The 21,356-nt window shown below is 51.3% G+C and overlaps 6 protein-coding genes across 6 annotated transcripts; 2 read left to right on the plus strand and 4 right to left on the minus strand.

The window, feature by feature from the left end:
- Positions 1 to 100: 100 nt before the first annotated feature.
- On the minus strand, positions 101 to 1,266 carry JCM6883_005384 (NUDIX hydrolase; the record flags this gene model as incomplete). The annotated part of the gene is made up of 3 exons (XM_076632232.1): positions 101 to 730; positions 804 to 993; positions 1,070 to 1,266. 3 exons carry the CDS (start codon positions 1,264 to 1,266, stop codon positions 101 to 103), a joined length of 1,017 nt encoding a protein of 338 aa, XP_076487767.1.
- Positions 1,267 to 2,812: 1,546 nt separating this feature from the next.
- Positions 2,813 to 4,073, plus strand: JCM6883_005385 (uncharacterized protein; the record flags this gene model as incomplete). Its single annotated transcript, XM_076632233.1, has 4 exons — positions 2,813 to 3,370; positions 3,437 to 3,558; positions 3,769 to 3,969; positions 4,052 to 4,073. The coding sequence occupies 4 exons, from the start codon at positions 2,813 to 2,815 to the stop codon at positions 4,071 to 4,073; spliced, it is 903 nt and encodes a 300-aa protein (XP_076487768.1).
- Positions 4,074 to 4,673: 600 nt separating this feature from the next.
- Positions 4,674 to 9,694, minus strand: JCM6883_005386 (uncharacterized protein; the record flags this gene model as incomplete). The annotated part of the gene is made up of 17 exons (XM_076632234.1): positions 4,674 to 4,777; positions 4,844 to 4,981; positions 5,060 to 5,292; positions 5,356 to 5,506; positions 5,576 to 5,681; positions 5,740 to 5,808; positions 5,870 to 5,974; positions 6,039 to 6,410; positions 6,466 to 6,650; positions 6,710 to 6,763; positions 6,825 to 8,211; positions 8,869 to 8,931; positions 9,010 to 9,072; positions 9,134 to 9,196; positions 9,407 to 9,469; positions 9,528 to 9,551; positions 9,617 to 9,694. 17 exons carry the CDS (start codon positions 9,692 to 9,694, stop codon positions 4,674 to 4,676), a joined length of 3,258 nt encoding a protein of 1,085 aa, XP_076487769.1.
- Positions 9,695 to 11,196: 1,502 nt separating this feature from the next.
- On the minus strand, positions 11,197 to 15,590 carry SPT16 (chromatin-remodeling protein SPT16; the record flags this gene model as incomplete). The annotated part of the gene is made up of 19 exons (XM_076632235.1): positions 11,197 to 11,475; positions 11,551 to 11,680; positions 11,743 to 12,032; positions 12,105 to 12,394; positions 12,464 to 12,595; positions 12,668 to 12,848; positions 12,924 to 13,094; positions 13,164 to 13,466; positions 13,535 to 13,637; positions 13,702 to 13,826; positions 13,893 to 14,057; positions 14,124 to 14,312; positions 14,375 to 14,548; positions 14,613 to 14,765; positions 14,846 to 14,976; positions 15,046 to 15,130; positions 15,198 to 15,302; positions 15,370 to 15,437; positions 15,503 to 15,590. The coding sequence occupies 19 exons, from the start codon at positions 15,588 to 15,590 to the stop codon at positions 11,197 to 11,199; spliced, it is 3,162 nt and encodes a 1,053-aa protein (XP_076487770.1).
- An 827-nt stretch (positions 15,591 to 16,417) lies between these two features.
- Positions 16,418 to 19,084, minus strand: JCM6883_005388 (uncharacterized protein; the record flags this gene model as incomplete). The annotated part of the gene is made up of 14 exons (XM_076632236.1): positions 16,418 to 16,445; positions 16,527 to 16,920; positions 16,983 to 17,118; positions 17,187 to 17,261; positions 17,345 to 17,414; positions 17,478 to 17,639; positions 17,718 to 17,814; positions 17,919 to 17,995; positions 18,097 to 18,171; positions 18,349 to 18,385; positions 18,498 to 18,516; positions 18,590 to 18,629; positions 18,704 to 18,858; positions 18,917 to 19,084. The coding sequence occupies 14 exons, from the start codon at positions 19,082 to 19,084 to the stop codon at positions 16,418 to 16,420; spliced, it is 1,533 nt and encodes a 510-aa protein (XP_076487771.1).
- Positions 19,085 to 20,086: 1,002 nt separating this feature from the next.
- Positions 20,087 to 21,092, plus strand: JCM6883_005389 (DUF3421 domain-containing protein; the record flags this gene model as incomplete). Its single annotated transcript, XM_076632237.1, has 7 exons — positions 20,087 to 20,144; positions 20,209 to 20,336; positions 20,401 to 20,469; positions 20,617 to 20,679; positions 20,745 to 20,774; positions 20,862 to 20,948; positions 21,015 to 21,092. The coding sequence occupies 7 exons, from the start codon at positions 20,087 to 20,089 to the stop codon at positions 21,090 to 21,092; spliced, it is 513 nt and encodes a 170-aa protein (XP_076487772.1).
- Between the last annotated feature and the right edge of the window lie 264 nt (positions 21,093 to 21,356).

The following is a 21,356-nucleotide window of genomic DNA, read 5'->3' on the forward strand; positions in this document are numbered from 1 at the left end:
TACAAAGCAAGACATGCGAGAGAATGAGAGTGCATATAACGAGACAACTCCATCAGAATTCGATCGTGACTGTTTCGCAGGTTTTAGGCGAGTCGTTGCCTCAGTTTCTACCCTCCGAGTTTGCGATTTCGATACCTCTGCCCTTGTCCCCCTTTGTTCTTTCGATCCTCAGCGCTCTCTCGCAAATTTCCCTCCATTCAGCTTGTCCCTCGGCTCTCCTCACGAAGCCAACCTTTTCCACCTCTTGCAACCCGTCGACGGGTCCGAATTGCGCGATCGAGGCAGTATCTATCAGGATATCGGCCGTGAGGCCAGTAATCGGGGATACGAACCGGGTTGGACAAGCGAAAGAATGTAGACGATAGGGAGTTGTCGGCGAGAGAGGCCAAGAGTAATCGATGAAAGTGTAATCGACGACGTCGTGCGTTCTCTCCTCCTCCTCGAGCTGAGTCGATGTCGCATGCGACGAGCACGAATGGGCTGTTCCATTCCGTTCGAGTAGCAGTAATTTCGTGAGGGAAGAGTCGAAAATTGCCTCTACTTCATCTGGGCTCGGTCTCAGGTGAGCCTTGAGCCAATCGGTTGCTTCTTCCCGAGGAAACACAAGGAGGTAGACGCAGGGTACGACAAGAAGGAGGGTGCGAGAGGTGTAAGGTGCGAGGTTCGTCAGGTGCAATAGACGACTTGGCGGCGAGAGAGGCAAGGCGATCTCTTCATTAGCTTCCCTAAGCTGGATTCGATAAGATATGTTGACGTGGTCAGCTGGAATATGAAGGGAGAGAGCTGAAAGGAAACCGTCGCACAGCAGTTTGTTCGATCGTCGTGTCCGATAAAGGTTCGAATTTCCCTCCAGGCAACGAAGTCTCCCCCGGATGACTTCTCAGTCTCTTGCTTCTCGTCGTCAGTGTTACGTTGAGATCTTGTCCGTCCCGAGAAAGATGCAACAGAACGAGAACTGAGGCGAGACGAGATTTCGGAATTGACGAGAGGGACCTGTTTCAAGTCGTCGAGCTGTCAGCATACGCAGGTCGAATGCAAGAGAGACTGAGTAGTGCACAGAGCAACGTACGGTCCACCATGCTGCGCTAGAGGTGCGCGATAAGCTGCCAACCGCTCCAACTGTTCTTCGACTTCACGGGAGGCGTTCAAGGTATGAAAGGTCTGTTCGAGTAGATATGTTATTGTCTCCGAAGGTGGCAGGCTAGAAAAGTCATTGGTGAGATCGGGAGATGTAGAAGTTGAATCGTCAACCATGGAATCCAGCATGGGCAGGGAAGGTCGGCTCGAAATTGTACGGTGAAGACAGCCGTTCCGAGGTCAGGAGTGCGATGAAGTCGGGACAGACGGACGGGGTGCTGTCAAGGAGGTTGCAACGAAGTTCGAATCCGCGAAGATTGCTGCCAATTGGTCCCGTTCACTCCCTTCAAGCTGACTATGGAGCGGCCATCTGCAGCGGACTACCCGACACCCGACTCTACACCTTCTCCGCCTGGGATCAAGCGCGAAGAACCCTCTATTTCAACTGAGTCCACCTCCGAACTCCTTCATCTCGATTCGCCGACTAGTCTCGCTCTCACCCTTCCCGAACCCCGCCGATACCCTCAATTAGTAGACAAGAAGCGTACAACTCCGTGTGAGCAATGTAGGAAGATTAGGAGGGCCTGTAATTGGGTCAAAACAGAAGAGGGAAAGAAATCGAGTTGCGAGAGGTGCAGGAAAGCCGGGAGAGAGTGCTCAGGACCCATGAGGTGAGTAATTCGCTACTATCGAGGTTAGAGATGTAGCTGACGAGCCTCAGTGGACAGGAACGTGAATCCGTCGTATCTCGAATTAATTCAACCTTTTCGCAAGCACACTCGAAGATCCCCTGCCGCGATAGGACCATCTTCTCCCGAGACGAGGTGGTCTACACTGCACATGTCTTACTCGTTGACGTACCACCTGGTCGATAGTGAGTTAATTGCATGGAGTCTCCCTGAAAAGCTCAAATTCGATCGCTGAACCTTGGTCTTGAAGCCGCTCTGAATCACGTGGGGGGTGCCGACGTCAGGGGAATCGACCTTGCTACTTTTCAAGAGCGATTCGCTCAATCGGGTGGTCGACCTTCGGAGCTCGAATCAATCGAAGAGGTGGGCTCGAATCGTTGTTTCCGAAAAAGAAGCACTACCCACTAACTTTCCTCCTCCTGAACCGATGAACCTATCGAGTAGTCATTCTGTCTGGGGTATCAATGCTTCGGAATGCAGTTAACCGGACATTCTGTGAGTCGGATTCATCTTCTCACTGCTTAATGCCACTCACTTTCGCTCGCAGGCTGTCATTGGTGACCAAAGGGATCCGTCTCGCTTCTCTGCAGCCGCTATTACTCAGCAAGACCCCGAGGTTCCACCAGACCTCGGTTTCGTCCGCTCAAGCGCTTTGGAGTGTCTCGGTCGGCAGATCAACCATCGACTCGCCAAGGCAACCCATGGAGCAGACCTCGAAGAGACAGCAGAGGAGCTAGCTATGGCGTGTTTTCTACTCGAAATAACCAGCTACTTTAGTGAATCCATCGCAGAACGTTTCGAGCTAGTCGAAAACTTGGTCGCTCATGGTTTCGAGGTATGGAAATCTGCGGAGTCGCAGTCCGAACTACACTGGGCGCTTTTGGAATCTTTGACCACTCTCGTGGTAAGTCTCGCGTCCCGCGACTTCTTGCCTGTACGGGTCGACGAATAGTAACTTACAAATTTGCCAAGCAGGGAGAACACTTTCGACTCGCCGCGCTCACTGGCCAAGCGACATCCCTGTTCGTTCCGTCAATCCTTTCACGATGCCGTCAGCTAATTTTTCTAAAATCTATTCATGCTGTGGTAGTCCTCTCAGCGATTGTCGATTATTATTCGCCAATCGGCCTCCCTCAATCGAACTGGTCGCTCCCGACAACCTCGACTTCATCTACGACGTCTTGAACGAGAAATATGGCACTCTGGACGCTGCCATCAAATTCATGAGCGAATGGATACCGTCCCTCCAAGATTTTCATCTCGATCTCTCCGTGTTCCTCGCCTACGCTCCCTCGAAGAACGCTAGAAATGCCGTACGAACCTGTTGGAACAAACTCGACCAGACAACGATGACAGTCGAATCACTGATTCATCGCATCTTCGACGATCCCCGATACGAGCAAATTCCCGATGAACTCAAACAATACCGACCTGCCGGTCGACTATCCGAACTCATCAGTTTCGACATTGAGGCATTTCCCAAGCTCATAGCCTGTCATCGAATGGTCTGTAACGGAGACGCGTCTCGTGACCTCGTCCAGGAAAGCGTGAGACGTTTCTTTCGCCAATTAAACCTCACTGTAGGGCGACTCGAGGTTTTTGCTGTGAGTCCTCATGGCACTTCTCCAGTATCTACGCTCCTCGTCCTGATTTTCTTTCTCGCTATTCAGCGGTCCGGAGCCGCTCTCGGAATGCGACACACAACTCTATTACCGATCGTCCGGGCGCTCTCCCCGCTACCATCAGAAGTCCTCCACGGATGGTGTTCGCGATATCCCAAACAGCGAGACTCGTCAGTGGTTCTCCCTAAAGCCGTCTACCTCAACGAGCTGAACAGAGCGCGTCTCAGGCTTATCGAAAATCTCCGATTCGCGAGCTATCGCTTACCCGACGCCGCCCGTCTAGTTCGAAAGCTCAACATCAAGCAAACCTGGACTCGCCCGACTTGAGATACCGGAACCCTTCTTTCAACTCACCTCGTTTCTTCGAACGTTCACCGCAGTGCCGATTCGCCTCGTTACTACCTTGGACACGGAGTCGTCATCGGAATCGTTGCTACGGGATTCAACACGGTACCTCTGTATGCGTTCCTCCTCAAGCGGAGGGACGGTTGGAAGGAAAATCGGCAACTTGAGCACGAGGCTCTTCCTGACGACGAGAAACGAGTCTACACTGTGCAGGAGTTGCGAGACGTGTGCGCTCGGTATGTCTCCGTTTCTCTCTCTTCTTGTACGGTGGCAAAGAGGCCATACCGAGCTGAATCATCTTCCCTTGTTTGAGTTCAGGTTTTCGGATTCGTCTCCGTAGTTCAGAACGTCTCACTTTCTCCCATTGTCAACGCCCTCGCCCACGCAGTGGCTTATTATCTTTCCAGCCTTGTCGTCTTTGCGTCTCTTTCGATTGTCGTGCTTTGTCGGAGTGCCAGTCTGAGCCGGTTTTCTTTTTGTTCTCCCAAAGCCTCCGCGTCAACGAGTCAGAAAAGGGGATTCGCGGTGAGAGGCATCTGACTGAAGACAAACAAGAGCTGCGTTTGAGCGACGAAGTAGAACAAGTCCGTTACGCCAGTGGACCCTAGCTTGTGGAGAAGATCAAAGTAACTGTAGCTGAACGTTCTCGAGTTCGGGAAGGACCCTCGAGCGAGTCCCTTCTTTCCTGTCCAACAGCCTGAACAATATCGGGTGCCTCTCTTTGATCTTCAGAGGAAATGCCGCGGTCTACTCGACTCTCGACGAGCGAGGCGCAAATACTCGAACGAAGATCCTCTCACACTTCAGTCGCTTTTACAATCGACTCACACGGCCAGCGAGTCATCGATGAAGTAGTAAAACGTAGGTGGTGTATTATAACAGGAGAACAAACAGCGGACGAAACAAAGCGAAAATAAAAACCTCCGAAGTTAAGCGAGTTCTACCAAGACGTCCCTCCGAATCCCTCAGGCGGTGGGGTCTTGTAGGAGACACCAGCCCAGTCCAAAGTCTTGGTATATACATCATTGCCCCACCAATTAAGAGCTGTGAGCGTTCGTGCAAGAGATCAGCATCTTCGAAAGGCAGAACAACGAGTTGAGCTTTACTTACAGATTGAGCCATGTTTAGGCAAGAATAGCGTCAAAAAGATGAGGAGACCGCTCAAGACTGTTCCCGAGTCGAGTCCAGCCGAGAGAACGAAATTGAATTTTGACCACCAGCGGAATTGGCGACGGCGGAGAAGATACTCTGTATGAAGCGATGGGATGGCTCAGCAAAACTTCCTTGAGAAGGAAATCGAGAAAGCGGAAGCGAAAGTAGGCTCACGGAAAATGAAACCGACGAAGAACCAAGACGAGAAGTTGATTCCGGTCGCGGGAGGCATGTAAGTCGCGCCCGCCAGAGCAACGGGTACATTGACGTATGCCAGGAAAGTCTTCGGAAATCGCTTAGCGAGAGCCCATGTTAGGAACGGGAGGACAGCTCCAGCTAATAGCCAATAGAGAATTGGATTGTATAGTTGAAGAGGACCGAATTGACGAGCTGGTCCGATTAATCCCCTGTTCCAAGCTCGATGATCAGCTATCTCTGGATGAAAGCTCAGAACGAGAGGAACGAGTTACCAGAAGACCGAAGAGGAGCCAAAGACGCGCACCGTTGGACAGGTGAGTTGCGCTGCCTGATCTCGAGAGCACAAATCTGGCACTGCCGACAAGAGCCATTTCTTCACGCCACTCTGCACCAAGGCTGCGAGAATAGTCGAGGCGACTTGTACTGTTAGGACCGGACAACAAAGAAAAAAGAGTCAGCGAAAATGGAATGGCTCGCAACGAGAGTGCTTACCGGAGAACGTTGCTCGAGGGGGAATTTTCATATAGTGTCCGATCTTAAGATCTTGAACGAAGCTGAGTCCTGTAGCGAGAGTCTGGGTAGCGTAGACCTTGAACAGCTGTTCTCGAAAAAGATCAGCTACCTTTCTGGTCAAATTGCGGACGTGCAGGACGCACCATGTTGGCTAAAGGCAGTCCCGGAATCGCATATCCAGCAATGAGCTCGCCTATGAGATTGATCGAGACCTGTAAGATTGCAGCTCGTGAGTTCAAGCTCGGTGCCGAAACCAGAGGAAGAAGGACTGACCGAAGTACTCGTCAACGCGAAGACAAATCCAGCCGGAATCATATAAATAAGACCGAGAACAATCGCTAGGATCAAAGACCAAACCGGCATTTGCGTGTCAAACGCCTAGGTGACACAATTTGAATCAGTCGGACGGAAATCCCGAGACGAGCGAAAAGCAGCAACTTACAGCCACTGTAGCGATCGAGAGGCCGAAGGCAATCGTCAAAAGGATCATGTACCACCAATTCGGAACCTCGGGGTAGTTCTTCATCAACTTCATATGCACGTCTTGATCCTCCACTTGGACTTGTCGAAATTGACGAATAAGCGATTTCCCGTGGTATAGGACGGTGTGAACGATAACAGATGTCGATAGCATGAAGGAGATACCGTAAACCGTGGCGTAGGTGATAGGGAGATAAAGGGGAGAGTATTCTCGGTACGCAGTTTCGTTCAAGGAGAATTTGATCGGGTCGACCACAACGGAGGTGTTGTACGGAGCGCCGAATCGATCGAAAACTTGCGAGGTAGACATAGGAAGATAAGCCGAATTCCAGACCTGACAAGAAAGAGTTGTGAGCCTTCGAAAAGCGTCGTAGAAGAAAACGACTCACGTTGGAATAATACATGATCGGGGCGACGATCCAGAACGCAACGGCAAATCCACAAAAGACGTTGACCTCCGCCCACCAAGGAACTACCAGAGGAGATCCAATGTAGGCAATTTGACTCCAATCGAAGGTTAAGAGACCCATTCCGAGACCCGACGAGACTCCAAAAAGTTGATTGACGACGTTGTCTAAACCACAACGAGGTACTATGAGCGCCATACAAGCATCAAAGAGGGTTCAAACATACTCGGCGCGATCCAACAGACCCAGGAAAAGGCTGAGAGGGCCGTAAAGAGGAAACCTGAAACCCGAAAAGCGACAATCAGCTTCGTTCTCAGCCAGGCGAAACGAGAAAGACTGACCCGGTAGCCAATACCACGCAAAGGCCAAGCAGAAGGTACACGTAAAGAATTTGAAACGTGAAATTCCCTGACCCTCATCTTCGTCCTCAGCGTGAAGAGTGTTGAGAAGCGTACAGAACACCAAATTCTGCGGCCATATCATCGCTGCCGGCCACACAAGGTATTTCCTACAAAGTCCTGCCGCCCCAAACCCGATGACTTGAGTGGTGATGAGCAGAAGGACGTCGAAACCCGAACTGAAAGGTAACCGATAATATTTGTCGGCCGTCAGACTGAAGGTGATACCGTACGCCGGGTATGTGGAGATATTCGACATGATGACCAGCAGAGTGTGCTCTTTGATGTTGAACGGTCCGGGATTGAGGCTGAACTGTGCGGGGAAGCCGATCTTTCGAGCCCATCGAGGCGGATTCCAGTCGGAAATCGGGAGGAATCGAGCTAAGAATTTGCCGAAAGGATAGGAGATGATCTGAACTAGGATGGGGGTAATGATAGGAGCAGGGTAACGAAGGTTGAAGAAAGTGTTGACCGCCGAAATGACGACGCAGAAGAAGGTGCCCATCAGCCAGACTCGGAAGGTCAAGACTGGCATTTCCGGATCGTCGATGTTGGATACGCTAGCTCGAACTTCGGGGTAGGGTGAATCCTCCTCCTCCTCGTAATCGGGCTCGACTTGGTACGGAACAAAATCTCCAACTCCTAAATCTGCCAATATCTTCTGCTCCCGACTCGTAGCCAATCGAATCGGTTGTCCCATCTCGTTCAACATGATCGCTTGACCATCCGGGGTAAGAGCGTAAGAGAGGTTCGGTTCATCGGCCCAGGTTGCGTCGAGTGATTCAATCTTGTCCCGAGAACTTCGGAAACTTCTTCGTTGTAGATCCTCCTCCTCCCGTTCCTCCCGCTTCAGATGACGCTCGTAAGGGTTGCCGACGGTATAGGAAGGGCTTTCAGGAGCGGAGAAAGAAGTTCGTTTGCGAGGGCCGGAGTCAGAAGAATTGTTCTCGAGAGCGTAGGCAGCGGCAGGGGTGAGATTGTATCCCGCGGCCGGTGAAGCAGAGGGAGGCATCGTCGATTGCTGAGCCTCGTTCGAAGGGAAGTTCGGGGGAGCGAAAGAAGGAGGAATGGCGAAGCTGAAAGAGTTCGAGGCTAAGTGTCCATCCGTGGAGAGCGGCGACGCGGGGAACTGAGAGAATGGAGGTGCAGGTGCCGATGTAGCTGTATGTTGTTGGCCTGTGGATGGTCGAGCGAAGGAGAACATGCCTTCATCCTCGTCGTCCTCGGAATTCCAGACTGAGTCCTCCTGCTCGAGTCCGGCGCTGGCTACTGCAGTACGCGGGCGAGATTGATCGGGAGTCGATGATTTGCTGTCGTTGGGTTTCGTTGGCTATGAAGTGAGACGATAGTCAGCAGAGTGAATCCCTGTAGAGAGGGCGATAGGCGCAAAAGATAGGTTACTTGTGCCATTCTTCCACTAATAAGCTCAGCAAGGTTTCTGCTTCCGCTCCGGGAGCAGATCGCGGGGAGACTTGGGGAGGCGAGATGGGAATAGGGGGAATTCTCGTCTGGCTGCCGAAAGGCGCTCGTACGGGTCGAGCGCGACGAAGAATTGGACGGTAATGAAGGTGTGTCGGGTCGGTCGATGCAGCCTTGCCGGTGAAGAGTGAGAGTTGAAAGAGAGATCAACTTCGACTTTGGGCCTTTGGGTCGAGAGTTGAGACCTCGATATTGATTTCGCGCGGATCTGCAGCCGGTATATACTTCGTAGCAGGGTAAGACTCGCTTATGAGGATAAGATGATTTCCACGGAGGACGAGCGTGTAAAGAGAAAGACTGGGCAAGACGCAACGAGCGGGAAAACAACGAAGAAAAATAAACAGATGTATTACATGAAGATCCGAACATAAGGATACATCCACACGATCACGAAGACGGATCTTCATCGGCGACAGCAGGAGTGCCGTAGGAGCCACCTCGTTCGTTGAGCTGTTGAAACGTTTCAGATGGGATTCAACAGCAATGGAGGAAACTCGAAACAACTCACAGAGCGTTTCGCCGCGGGATCTTCGGTACTAACGTAGGAGACGCGGAAGCCACGCTCATCGAGCTGTACAACGTTGTCGATACCAGTCAGGACAACATTCAGAGACGAAATTCACGTTCGAAACCAAATCAAGAAACTCACGGAGCGTTTCGCGGAAGGGTCCTCTGCCGCGATCCAAGAAGGGCGGAAGCCACGAGCCGCAAGCTGCACAATGTCAGGTGCGACGGTCAGAGAGCAACTCCGGAACGACATCGGAAGAACGTACAGAGCGTTTCGCCGAGGGATCTTCAGTACTAACGTAGGAAGGGCGGAAGCCCCGCTCATCAAGCTGCGGTGCGGAAGAGGCCGAGTCAGTCTTCGACGGACGAGAGATTCAATGGAACGGGACTTGCGGAACGTTTCGCGGAGGGATCTTCGGCTGAAGCGTAAGGAGTGCCGAAAGAACCTCCTCGTTCATCGAGCTATCATGGTGTGTTTGAACAGGCTATTTGAGTTTCACAAGAGGAGGAGGGGGAGGGGGGTGAAGCAGAGAACTTACGGATCGTTTAGCGGAAGGGTCCTCGGTACCGGCATAAGCAGGGGTGAACCAGCGTTCATCGAGCTGTGTTGGTGCATCTGATCAGCAACTGAACGTAGACACCAGGAAAATAAGAGCACACCTCTTTGGCGGAGCCGAACTCGATCTATTCAGGGATGAAGGAGGTCAGCGGTGCATGACAAGCGACGGAACGAGGCGACAGGTACTCACGGCACGCCTTTCACCCGAAGGAGCAGCGGTGACTACAGCAGCGGTGGCCGCGAGGAGAGCGAGGACGGAGAACTTCATGATGTTGTGATGAGATTCGTTAAGGGGTTCGTGAAAGGGGAGGTCGTGAGAGGGGGCGGGAGGACCTGGGGTGTAGTAGGCTCGTGTGTCGTTAAATCGTAAGGTAAGGGTCGTGAAGGTCGAAGCGAACTTGAGAGGAAAGAAGGCAAGAGGTTTGAGTTGGAATTCAATCGGCGGGTCACGGTCAGGCTCCGACTTCTCTCACTTCTTGGATCGGGGCAAAAAAGTCGCGGCCCTTCTCCTCCCCCTTCTCCCCCTTCTTCGGCTCCACAGGACAAATGAGATCAACTTGTGATTCGCTTGCACTTTGTTCAAACGGTTTATCGAAACTCTAAACACACAAAAGATGACTCGGTGACAATCACGAATCTATGTTCTATTTCATGAGCCGGGACGCCATTACCTGCGATTCGATTGCAAAGTGCGTCCTCTGGACCTTTGTGCACCCTTGAGGAGGAGAGACATCGATAGGAATTTGGACCGACGTGTGGAATTGAATCAACATGTCAACCCTCCTGTACACTTCTTGCTTGGTCAGCAATGCTTCGATTTGTCGATCTCCACATGGCGCATTGTCTCGCAGTGTACATAGTGCTGTTTAACCTCGAGCCCGAGCTGACGTCGCAACGATCCCTTTTTTGTCTCGTTCTTCGTTTCGAATTTCAATGCCCTGTCGTAACACGATCGAGCTCGTAACCTGACAGCCGAATGACTGTGTGTCACCCGATCGCATGGGCCTCATGCAATTCCGTTCTTGGGCGAGAGGAACGAGAGAAGTTCGAGCGAAGCTCTGACGGTTGAGCCCGGTGTTCTTCTATAAGTCGATCGCTTTATGCACTCGTCAGACTCGATGTTCCTTCCTTCGGACGTTACGGATGCTCCTCGTGGCTCTGCTACTCTCAAACTGAGTCAGATGCAGTTCGAGCGGACGGCAGCGGAATCGCAAGGTTCGAGCATTGTGCCTTCCTCCTCCCTCGACAGCCTCGCTCTCGCGACCAGTACCGCAGCTGAGCTCTCGGTGTCGACGATAGCTGAGCCATCCGCACAAAGGAAGCTCGACAGATGCAATCGGCACACAAAGAGCCTCGAGCTTTTGTCGAAAGCCAAACTTTAAAGCTTCGATCAGATTCGTCCTGTGTCGTCAGCGCTTGCCTCTCGTCCGGAGGTCTCGGACCGCCGCCTCCTCTATCGCCGCAATCGTCTCAATCGGTCAGAGCCTCGCCGATGCCCTGTCAGGCTGTCGCAATCCCTTTGCAACCGAAAGACGCTGATCTAGATTGCGAAGTCTCAAGTCTTCAGCAGGCGAGGCTCGCGAGCTCCTACCGTCACGCTGCGCGCGAGTTGTGAGGAGATCCCGAGCTGTGTCAATGGCGATAAGAGGAAAGCGAAAACGCTCGCCGCGAAAAAAATCGAGTTTATCGAAACGTTGAAAAGGTCGATGGGATGTCACAGACAAGGAACGTACAGAGTGATCAAAGCTACAGGGGTCCATCGCATACCATCTATCTCTTGCTTTTACTCTTCGTCTTGCTCTTGCTCTTTCCGCGATCATCGTCGGAACTATTTCCCCTCGATTTGGTCTTCTCCTTTGCAGCCAACCTGTCCTCGGCCTCGGACCAGTCTTCCCCTTCCTCCGAGAGTTCCTCCTCGGCATCTGAATCGGAGTCGTCGTCGGAGGCGTCACCAGAGAATGCGGAATCATCGTCGTCCGATTCCTCCTCAAAGACATCGCTGTCGGCTTCGAATTCGGATCCTTCTTCCGATTCACTCGATCCAGCAACCTAGAGAGTGCGGCAAATCAGAGTCAGTAATCGACTGCGACGGGAAATACAATCAAAGAAAGAAAAGGAACGAACATCCTCTTGAGCGCTCAAGAAGCTCCATCCTCCTTCTTTGAAGAAATCGTGAGGATCTTCGTTGACCGTCTTCATGATCGCTGCCCAATTGAGGTTGACAGGTCCCTCGGAGAAAGGAATATCGACCGAACTATGAGGAAGTCAAAGATGTCAGCCGGAGCAGAGAGAGCCTCAGAAAATTCGGGTACTCACTCGAGCCATTCTTTGACGCTGTCGAGTTGGTTCATCGGGATTGTGTTGATGTGGATAGGTACTCGTGTGAAATCTTGGAAGACAAAGACGAGATCAAAGTTCTTGAGACCGTATTGAACACGTTCGAGATGAGCGATTTCGATTTCGTTGAGAGTGACGACGAGGAAAGGAGGTTCGGTAAGGAAGACGAGAGTATCGGTGGTCGGTTGGAGGAGAACGTTCGCACGGAAAGGTACACCTTGGAATCCAAGTTCGCGGAAAGGAATGTCGACTTCGACTCGACCATTCGACTGAGAAGAGAAGAGAGCGAGTTGATGTCAGCCTGAAGAGTTCTCTGAGATCAAAGCTTAGAGAATACGTACAGCTTCACTGATCTTGTCGGAGAAAGCTTTGAAGTATTTGTTCAAATCAGCCCTCCTCTTTCGTTCCTCTTGCTCAGCCTCGAGTTCGTCTTCGTCGTGGTAGTTGCGTTTACGTTTCTTGTTCCCAGTCTCATCGAACGAAGCGTCCGAGACTTCTCGGAAGAATTGAACGTCCTTTGCCTTCTTCTTTCCGATAATGATTGGGCTTTTGAGGTAAATGTGAAGAACGACGATGAGTTCCCCGTCGCAAGGTTGGAAGAGAAGATGTTTGATGTTGCTGAAAAGGATGTCTACATCCGAAAAACGGTCAAGGTCAGTCGAGAGATTTCGAGTTCTGAGGCAGAATCGAGAGAAATTACCGAGCTTTTGCTCCGACTTGATCGAAGACTGATAACGAATACCGTTCGAGTGAATCTCGACGTCTCCAGTTTGTCGCTTTCCGTCGAAAGAGGGGCGAAGTTGGACCTCCGTGAGCTTGATAGGTCGTTTCCCTATTTGAGGAAGAGACAGGGTTCAGCTCTGCGGAATCGAGCAAGGAACACAAGTCGAGCGAAGAGACGAACCTTTGATTTCGATGAGACGGTCTTGCTCGACGACATCGGCCAATTCTTTCCTTTCAGTCTCTCGCTTGACGGCTACCTTCTTGAGATCGTTGATTTCTTTGTGAAGCTCGGCGAAACGGAAAGAGTCGATCGAACGATAGGTAATTCCTCGAATGAAAGTAGCGTTCGGGTCTTCGAAAGGCTGCGAGATTAGTCAAAGGAGCGTCAGCTTTATTGAGTAGCGAGCGGGAGAACGAGAGTGGGTTATGTCACGTACAGTGTCTTCCTTCTTTCCTGTGATGGCTCCCGGAGTCGTGAACATGAAACGGAGAACGGTGTAATCGCCTTCTTCTTGCTTGATCAAACTCTTGAGCGTGTTGACGTGGAATGGAACAGCGAAACCGTTGATCGGGAGAACGATGGTTGCACGACGAGCGTCAACGACAATCTGGAATCCGATAGGAACGAATGTCAGAGAGGTTCTTAGAAAGCGGGAGAAGAAGAATCAGAGATTCACCTTTTGAGAAGCGACGGCGTCTGGTAGCTGACTATCCTTGACGTAAGATTCGAACCTCCTCCATTGCTTCTCTCTGTTCGCACCAGTATCACCTCCTTCTCCCGAGTACTTCTCGAGTCCCACTTCTTGACGACGTGCTGCGAGTTCTCTCTGATGTTGCCTGCGACGAACGGCGGTAGTTTGATCGGCCTCGCGGTTCTCGTTACGGAGCTTCGACTTGACGACAGCGGTAGCGGCAGGTTTGCGACGCGAGCCGTTCTCTTTCGAAGGTTGAGCTGATTTCGACGGTTTCTTCTCCTCTTCCTGTCGACGTGAAGTATGACGTTTAGTCTGAAGGTCCGTATTCGAAGCGAGAGCAACACGAAACTCACCTCCATGTAGAACATGACATCGTCTTTTCCTTTCATTCCATCAGCGAGAATTTTGGAGCCGTCGGCGCCAACCTGAACGGTATCGACGAGAGAAACAGCATAACTGTGGACGTTTCCAAATCGTGAGTCATCGAGAGATGTAAGAGAGAGGTTCGTTGATGACTCACGTTGAACCTTTTGAATCGGGAATACCGTTGAAGCCGAGAGTGAGCGAGAAGGTCATGTCGGTTTTGACGGAACGAGTTCCTTTCGCTCCGAGGGGATAAGCTCCATCTCGGAACTCGAGTCCCATCTAATGCAGATGTGACAGAGTTCGGTTAGTCTCAGAATGCGTGGGATTCAAGCGGAAGAGACTCACTCCGAATCCAGCAGTTTTCGCAAAGTAAGGAAGAAGATCCGCTCGATCGGTTTGAATCTTGTCGACGATCTTCTGGTAGACGTCCTTGGCGACGACACCATCCTTGAGTTCCTGGAGGGCGAACTTTTGCAAGTCGACGAGGAAAAGGTAGTTCTTCTCTTGTTGCTGTTTTGCAGCAAAATCGCGAATCAGTGAAACTCGAGAATCGCTGAGGTTGTGAGAGAGACGTACAGCATCTGGATCGATCATGAAAGTGCGACCGACGTTGCTGCAGTAGGATTTGTAACGGATTCCGAGGGAGCAGAGAATGACGCCAGGTTTAAGTCGAGCGTCGTCGGTTTGCGCAGATGATTTGAGATCGTAGTTTCCTCCAGATTGAATAATTGGACTGTAGCACCAATCTCCGTAGCCAGTTTCGAACTAACGAAAAAGATCGTCAGCGACCGATTCTCAACAATTCATCTCGAAAGAAGTGAACTCACTCCATCTCCCAACTTCAGTTTCGCCCAGAACTTTTGGTCTTCGAGCTTCTGTTCAATCTGTTCTCCCAACTGTTCGTGCGTGACCTTCTTTCCCTCGTCGATGTATTTCGACATCGCATCGCTGAAATGACTCATGAGTTTGTTCGTCATGACTGCTGCGTTTCGTTCGTTTTGCTAGGCGATACAAAAGTGAAGAGTGAGCTCAGCATCGCGGCGCGAGAGCATCAGAGAATCTTACCAATTCCTCGTTGTCCTTGACCGCGAGAAGAGTCGAGACGCCGAGGGCGACATCAACCTCCTTCAAATCAGCTCCGGCTCCTTCGAGAACCTTCTGCCACTCTGAAACGAATTTGCCGGTCATCTTGTCTTTTGGTAGAGTACCGACTTGGTTCTGTTCGAATCAGAAATCGAGAGTGCTTGCGAGTCAGTACGATACAAAGCACGACGAGAGGGAAAGAAGAGGATCCTTACGCCTTTCCCGATGGTTTCAATAATCGTTTCCAACTGTTTCTTGTTCTCGGCTTCGTCTTTGCTGCGAGTAAGAATCACGACTTCGACTGATTCTCCAGAAGGAGGTTTCGTGATGGGTTGAAGAAGTTTCGCTGTCGGGGGAACGATCACATCATCAGCTCGGAATCCTCTCGGACGGAAGAGAACAGAAAAGTATGTACCTTTCGATGAAGAAACCACGAACGTAACTTTTCCTTTTCCGAGAAGCATCAGAGTACTCGGGAATTCGTAACCGAGGAGGTAAGTCTATCGAAACGCTCCAGCTGGGTCAGCAGAGTACCTCGGAGACATCATGGAAGGGCTCGAGACTGACTTGTACCGCACTACCCTTGCGGTAAGGATTCTCTTCATCCGAATTTCCCGCGACGATTAACAAATGTTCAATTTCTCCGAGAGGAGCTGCATCTGCTTCGTTTTTCTGCAGTGGAGAGATAAATCTACGTCAGTCCTCGGCATAGCGGCGAGTATGGAGAGGATAAGCGTACCTTCCATTGTTCAAAGAGACGAGAAGCGCGTCGGTGGAAAGTCGACGATGAGATGACGACGTCCGACACTACACGAGCCCTTCGAGTCAGCCATGCTCGTTGATTTCAGAGTTCTCGAAAAGGGGGGACTCACTCTTGCTCAAAGCCCGTGAGAGATCAGCGAGAGAGGTCGAGAACGAAGTAGCTGGAAAAGACGAGTCGATCGAGTTAGTATAAAGCATCGGCAGACTCTAGTATGATCTGAATGTGTCATCTCAAGCACCTCCCATCGTCCTCCAACGCGAATGAGGTGGCTACTCGCTTCATCTCGATAGTCGAACCTGTCCTGGCGGCTGAATGCTTCGAACCATCTCCCCTGTTCCATATGTCGTCCGAATCTGAGTCTAGATGTTCTACATCCTCTCCGACTTCCGCTCGGCGGTTGTTGAGCGTGTCATTGAGAGTGAGAGGGACGCGTTCAAGTCGAGTGTTGGAGGCGGAGAGGGAACAGCTCGTGACAGCCGCCTGAGACCTATCGGATGATACTAGAATGCCTGAGAGCTTACTGTGTGGTTTGGGGAGCTTCGAGGTAAGGGTGAGAGAGTTAGAGGCAAGTTGCTCGCGTTCTCGAAGATTTTCGCTGCTGTAACGCCAACATCATTCGGTGTACCTAACAGGTTTGGGAGCGTAGTATCACGCTCTGAGTGTACGAGAGACGCCATCCCGCTCGATCGAAATTCGCAGAAAATTCACTCATGTGCTGAATTGCAAGCTGAATTGGAGTCACTCAGTTCACCGCTGGAGCTCAAGCAGTCTTCCTTGATCGCAAGGTGATCTTCTGTCTGAGCGGACGAGACGACGGACGCTGCATCGAGGAAAAGGAAGAGACCTTGATTGAACAGGCTGCAGAGAAGAGGCAAACTGATTTCGCAACAAGCTCAATTTTGTTTCAAGACAACGAATAACACGGGATAGCTAGCGAGCGATAGAAATGGACACAGAGGAGAACCTATAAGACGACAAGTGGCACAAAAGAAGTTGGCGAGAAGGAGAAGAGAAAGAGACACTTTTAGATCGTGTAAACGAATTCGGGGGCACTGCGAAATTTTGAAACGATTCAGCACGATGTTCTTGCTCTGTTCACATCGAGGAAGAGAGTGTGTGAAAGAGAGACTTACCGATCACCCATGTCTCGCAACTCTTGCACAGTGTAGACTCGCTTCTCGTGATCGGGAAGAGCGTCTTGTTCAGCTTGGAGTTTCTCCTTCTTGTTGTTCTCTCGCTTGAGGAGGAACGCATAGAGAGGTGCCGTGATGAATCCCATGGCGACGAATCCAAGGACGACTCCGTGTCCGAGGTAGTAACGAGGCGAATCGGCACTGCGGTAAACGTTCGAAGAGACGAGAGCTCCGAGGTTACCGATACCGATCTGGAATGCGGAACCGACACCACGTTTCGTAGATCCGGAAAGGTTGTTCGTGAGCCAAGTAACGACCGTGGGAAGTCCTCCGTAAGCTCCAGAGGCGATGAGGAAAAGACCAAAGTATTTGACACCGACGGGCGCAGGAGTAACTGTGGGGCGAGATCATCAGCACCTCGCTGCCTCGGTACACGCTATAAGGAAAGGAACGTACGATTGATGAGAAGCCCGACAAGGCAGAGGGAAAGATCGATCATGACAAACATGAATCGCTTCCTCATTCGATCAGCCAAGAGTGCCGTACAGAGTACGAACACGCAAGCGACAAAGTAAACGGGGATCGTGAGAAGCTGAGTGAAGAGAAGCGAGATGTCAGTCTTGAGCGTAAACTGGGAAACAGAGAAACCGGTCGACGTACTTGAATTTGAGGCGTCGTGAACTGGCCGAAAGCACGAATCAAAGTGGGCATGATGAGGGAGATAGAGTAGAGGGGCTGTTGAGGGAAAGAGTCGAGCGAGAGTAAAAAGAGGTTAGTAAAGCTCCTCCAGGTTCACCCGGTTGAGCTTAGAAGCTTACGATAACGATAGCCATGTAGTAAGCGGTCGAGACGTAGATTTGCCAATCCTTGAAAGCGGCCCAGATGTACCTGCGAAAAAAATGTTATCAGCTTTGTTCGCGTTCGTTGCGAACGGTCGGAAGGGAAGCTCACTTGGACTTGACTTCATGTCCTTCACCGACTGAAGATCCGTCTGTCGCCAATCGGTAGGCTACCCATTCTTGCTCTTCGGGAGTCAACCAGTTTGAAGACATGGGGTAGTCGGCGATGGTAAAGATTGCGAGAACACCAGCGAGAACAGTGAGCAACCCCTCACTAGATCGCGCGGACCGTCGAGCGCATCGTCAGCATCGAGAGCAACTCTTAAGACTGTGAAAGAAGACTGATGCTTACAGGATAAAGATCCAAGCCCATCCTCCCTTTCCTCCGACTCCCGCCATGAATCCGATTCCGTAAGCTAGCAACCCGGAGAAGGCACCCGCAAGAGTAGCTGGAAGCCGCAAGAAGGCAAACGCCACGCAAGGTGTCAGTAGACAGTCGAGAAAAAGGGGACCGGGAAGGGGATTCAGTTAGAGAAGAGAAAGGGCAGCTTACCAGCACCGAAGAAGAAAGCGACACGAGATTGAGAGATATGACGAGGGTACCAGAGGGAGATGTAGAGAATAACACCACTGTTGGAAGGGAAGAATGTAATTAGCTAGCGAGCGAGGGCGACTTGCACACGTCTACTGCGTGTTAATGGAGAGAGAGAGAGGTACTGCCGAAGACGTACGGGAACAGACCGGCTTCAGCGATTCCCAGCGCAAGACGAGCAGCGATCAATCCTCCGAAACTTGTGGTCACACCCCTGTCGAGGTCAGAAGGGGGAGGGAGTCAGTGGTAAGTACTTTGAGAGCATTCGAGCGTGCAGGAGCTCGAGGGAGTTGAGAGCGTTGGGTGGGACGGATTCGTACATGAGCGTCCTGCAGCAACAAAAGCTTGTCAGTTGACAGAAGCGACGGCGACCGCAATCCACTTCGCTTACATGACTGCTCCCCAAACAATTGTGAGCCCTCCTAGCCCTAGAATCGTTGAATGGTCGTAGAAACAGCGTTGGAGGAGCGAGAGAAGAAATAAAGCAAAAAAACTCAGCAAAGTGGCGAAAACGCCCGCATGGGAGGGCTTGGAACTCACAGTATGAGGGACGACATTTCTACGAACCGAGAACCGCAAACAGACGTCAGCGAACTAGTCTTGACCAGAAGAGAGGCAGAAAAGCATTTTACCTTGAGGACGAGATTCGCGGGCACTTCGCAGAAGCAGTAGCTGTACCAGTGCAGACCCAGGTCAGTCAAGACTATGCCAGAGGTAGTACGCGTACGCGAGACGAGGGAACTCACGTGATGAAGAAACAGGAAACCGCGAGATTGTATTGAGTCGAATCCATGTTGAGATCTGCCTCGAGTCCGTTCAGACGTGCGTTTCCGATGTTTGAGCGATCCATGAAGGACAAGAGGTAGAGTAGAGCGAGGATGGGCATGATGCGTCGATCGATCTGACAATCTCGAAATGTCAACGAAGAAAGCAAAAAATCGGGTCACTTTCGCACGCACCTTGCGGTAGAGTTTCTTTTCCTCCTCGGGGGTGAAAACACGAGCTGGTCGACGAATGACTCCATCGAGTGCTCCTCCTTCAGATTCGGATCGAGCGACAGCATTCTCGTAATGCGCCGATTGTCCTTTGAAGGTATCCTCCATTGCGTAGCCTTGTTTCTCGTCCATCGTAGCTGGGTTTGTCGTCGTGAGTAGAGTGATAGAGCTAAGGGAAGCGAGAGTTGAAGGTTGATAAGAGTGAAGAGAGAGGAGAGGGCGAACGATATCCTTTCGTTGAACGAGGAGGAGATATTCGACCCAATCCTCCGGACGGTACTTTATCCCCCACTACCGAAGAAAGTTGCTTGGAAAGCCGGATAATTGGACTGCAAATCTCCGAACCCTGAGCACTGATCGCGCGATAGAAAGTTGAGCCGCCTCGCATCGCTGGGAAAGGCTCTTGAGCCTGCAAAAATGAAATTCTCGAAGTGGGTCAGCTGATGTGTGGTACGTTTCCGAGTGGGGCTCAACCGACGAGACGAACGGAGAGAAGGGAGTTTTTGGCACGAAAGAAAAGAATGGAAAATCCGAATCGCAGGCTCGGAAAACCGACGTATGTAGGGTGGTCTAGCTTACTGGAAGCGTGGAGCGTGGACTGGAACCCACCTGGTAGAAGCTCAATAGAACCTTCCATACTCCGTAGCTTGTTCTAATATATAGTCAGGTTCCTCGATTTACGAAGGGGTCCACGTACAGTCAAAGCAGTCGTTCAGTCATTGAGACATACTGCACATACTGTAGCGTAAGTCATAGGTATCTCAGTCTCCTGTGTGGTGGTATCGTCCTATCTCAAAACAAACGTTCGAATCCGTCCACGTCTTCCTCGCCAGTGGTCGCGGCTAGCAGCTGAGCGAGCGGGTGAACATCGATATCCTGGACCGTGGCAAGGGTGTGCCAGTCGCTTAGTTGTCGAAGTCGACAAAGTTGAATGATCTGGTGGTGGAGAGGCCAGGGAGCGGCGAGGGTTCTCCATCCACCCTTCACTCCATACAAGCCGAACCACTCACCTAAGCTAGAATACCTTCGCTCAGAGCTCAAGACGTTCCTACAACAGAGCACACGCAACTCGACGTGACGAACCCGGCTTTCATCAAGTTCAAGACATTCAACAACCGCTCAAGCATCTCTGAGATGTCAATGGATAGTAAAACGGCACCTCCACCGTATGCACCTTCGACTCCGGCGGCGGGTAAGCTCGCTCGTTCAAGGAGAGACTTGCTCGACTGCATCGCTGACGTTCGAACTAAGCACAGGCTTACGAGTACCTTGCTCGAGCACCAATGCATTCCCTTCATCTGATCTCGTAGGGAAAGCACCATTTCGAGACTTGGACGGAGGAGAGGTCTTCGTAGCAAGCGCACTTCTCGAAGGCGGAAATTCCGTGAGTTCCTCCCTCCCCTCTCGTCCCGCTACTGCCTTCGTTCCTGATGAGCAGCATATCACAGGTACACCCTTGTAAGGTCACGAACGGGAGATGTATGATCTCCTTTGCCGGAAGCGAACATCTGCATCAGGTGAATTTGCTTTTACCTCGATTTCGTTCGTTGTGTTGGGCTATGACAACCGTGAGACAAGGATGCTTATCAGGAGGAGGAGACAACACTCTACGTATCCAAGTGAAAGCTCCGGATCAGCTGACTCGCTACGAGAATCGAATACAGGGTCGATTCGATATTCTGCCAATCACGCCAGAAATGGAATGGGTTCCGGCTTCGTACGGACAAGTAAGTCGACTTCTAGCTTTTCGACATGGGGTAACTCCTCCTGACTCACGAATTGCGACCACCAGATCCCGAAAGGTCGTCGGCCTGTCGAAGGGGTACGTTTCTCTGTCGTTCTCGCCGCAAAGGCTCTTCGCTTTTGCCTACGGCGCACGAGCTCACTCGCCACGCTATTCTACATGCAGGGCTTCGAAGAGAACGGCAGTCACCTCTTTCATGCGGTGATTTCGATCGATGGATGTTCAGTTCCGGGAAAAACTGGATCGCACTTGGTGAGTCGTGACTTTCGTGATCACCAGCTCTACGACCAGCTTGAACTTACTGCTGTTTACTTATAGCATGGCGCAAATTTCCCTTGGAATGGTGGCGAACTCGTTGAAGAAGGAGGCTACTCGGTCTTGTGCTGGAAGTCGTGAGCTCTTTTCCCGAGTTGACGGGGTTATTTCTCTTTCGTAACTTTCTGTCGTTGTCTCTTTGTTGTTCAAGCTGCGCTTATTTCCCGTGAACCGTTCTACTCGCGCTCGAGAGTAACTCGAGAGGATTCGCAAACGAAAGCATTTCGAAAATCTCGTGGTCTTTTCGCCGGTATTTTTCCTAATCCACGGCGATTGACATAGTAAAGGTTAGACGATCGTACCAAATCGTTGAAGAGAGGTGACAGAAACGACTCGCGAGTGACT

Source organism: Sporobolomyces salmoneus (genome assembly GCF_050403485.1).
Source record: "Sporobolomyces salmoneus JCM6883 DNA, S_salmoneus_JCM6883_v1_ctg24, whole genome shotgun sequence".
NCBI lineage: Eukaryota > Fungi > Basidiomycota > Microbotryomycetes > Sporidiobolales > Sporidiobolaceae > Sporobolomyces > Sporobolomyces salmoneus.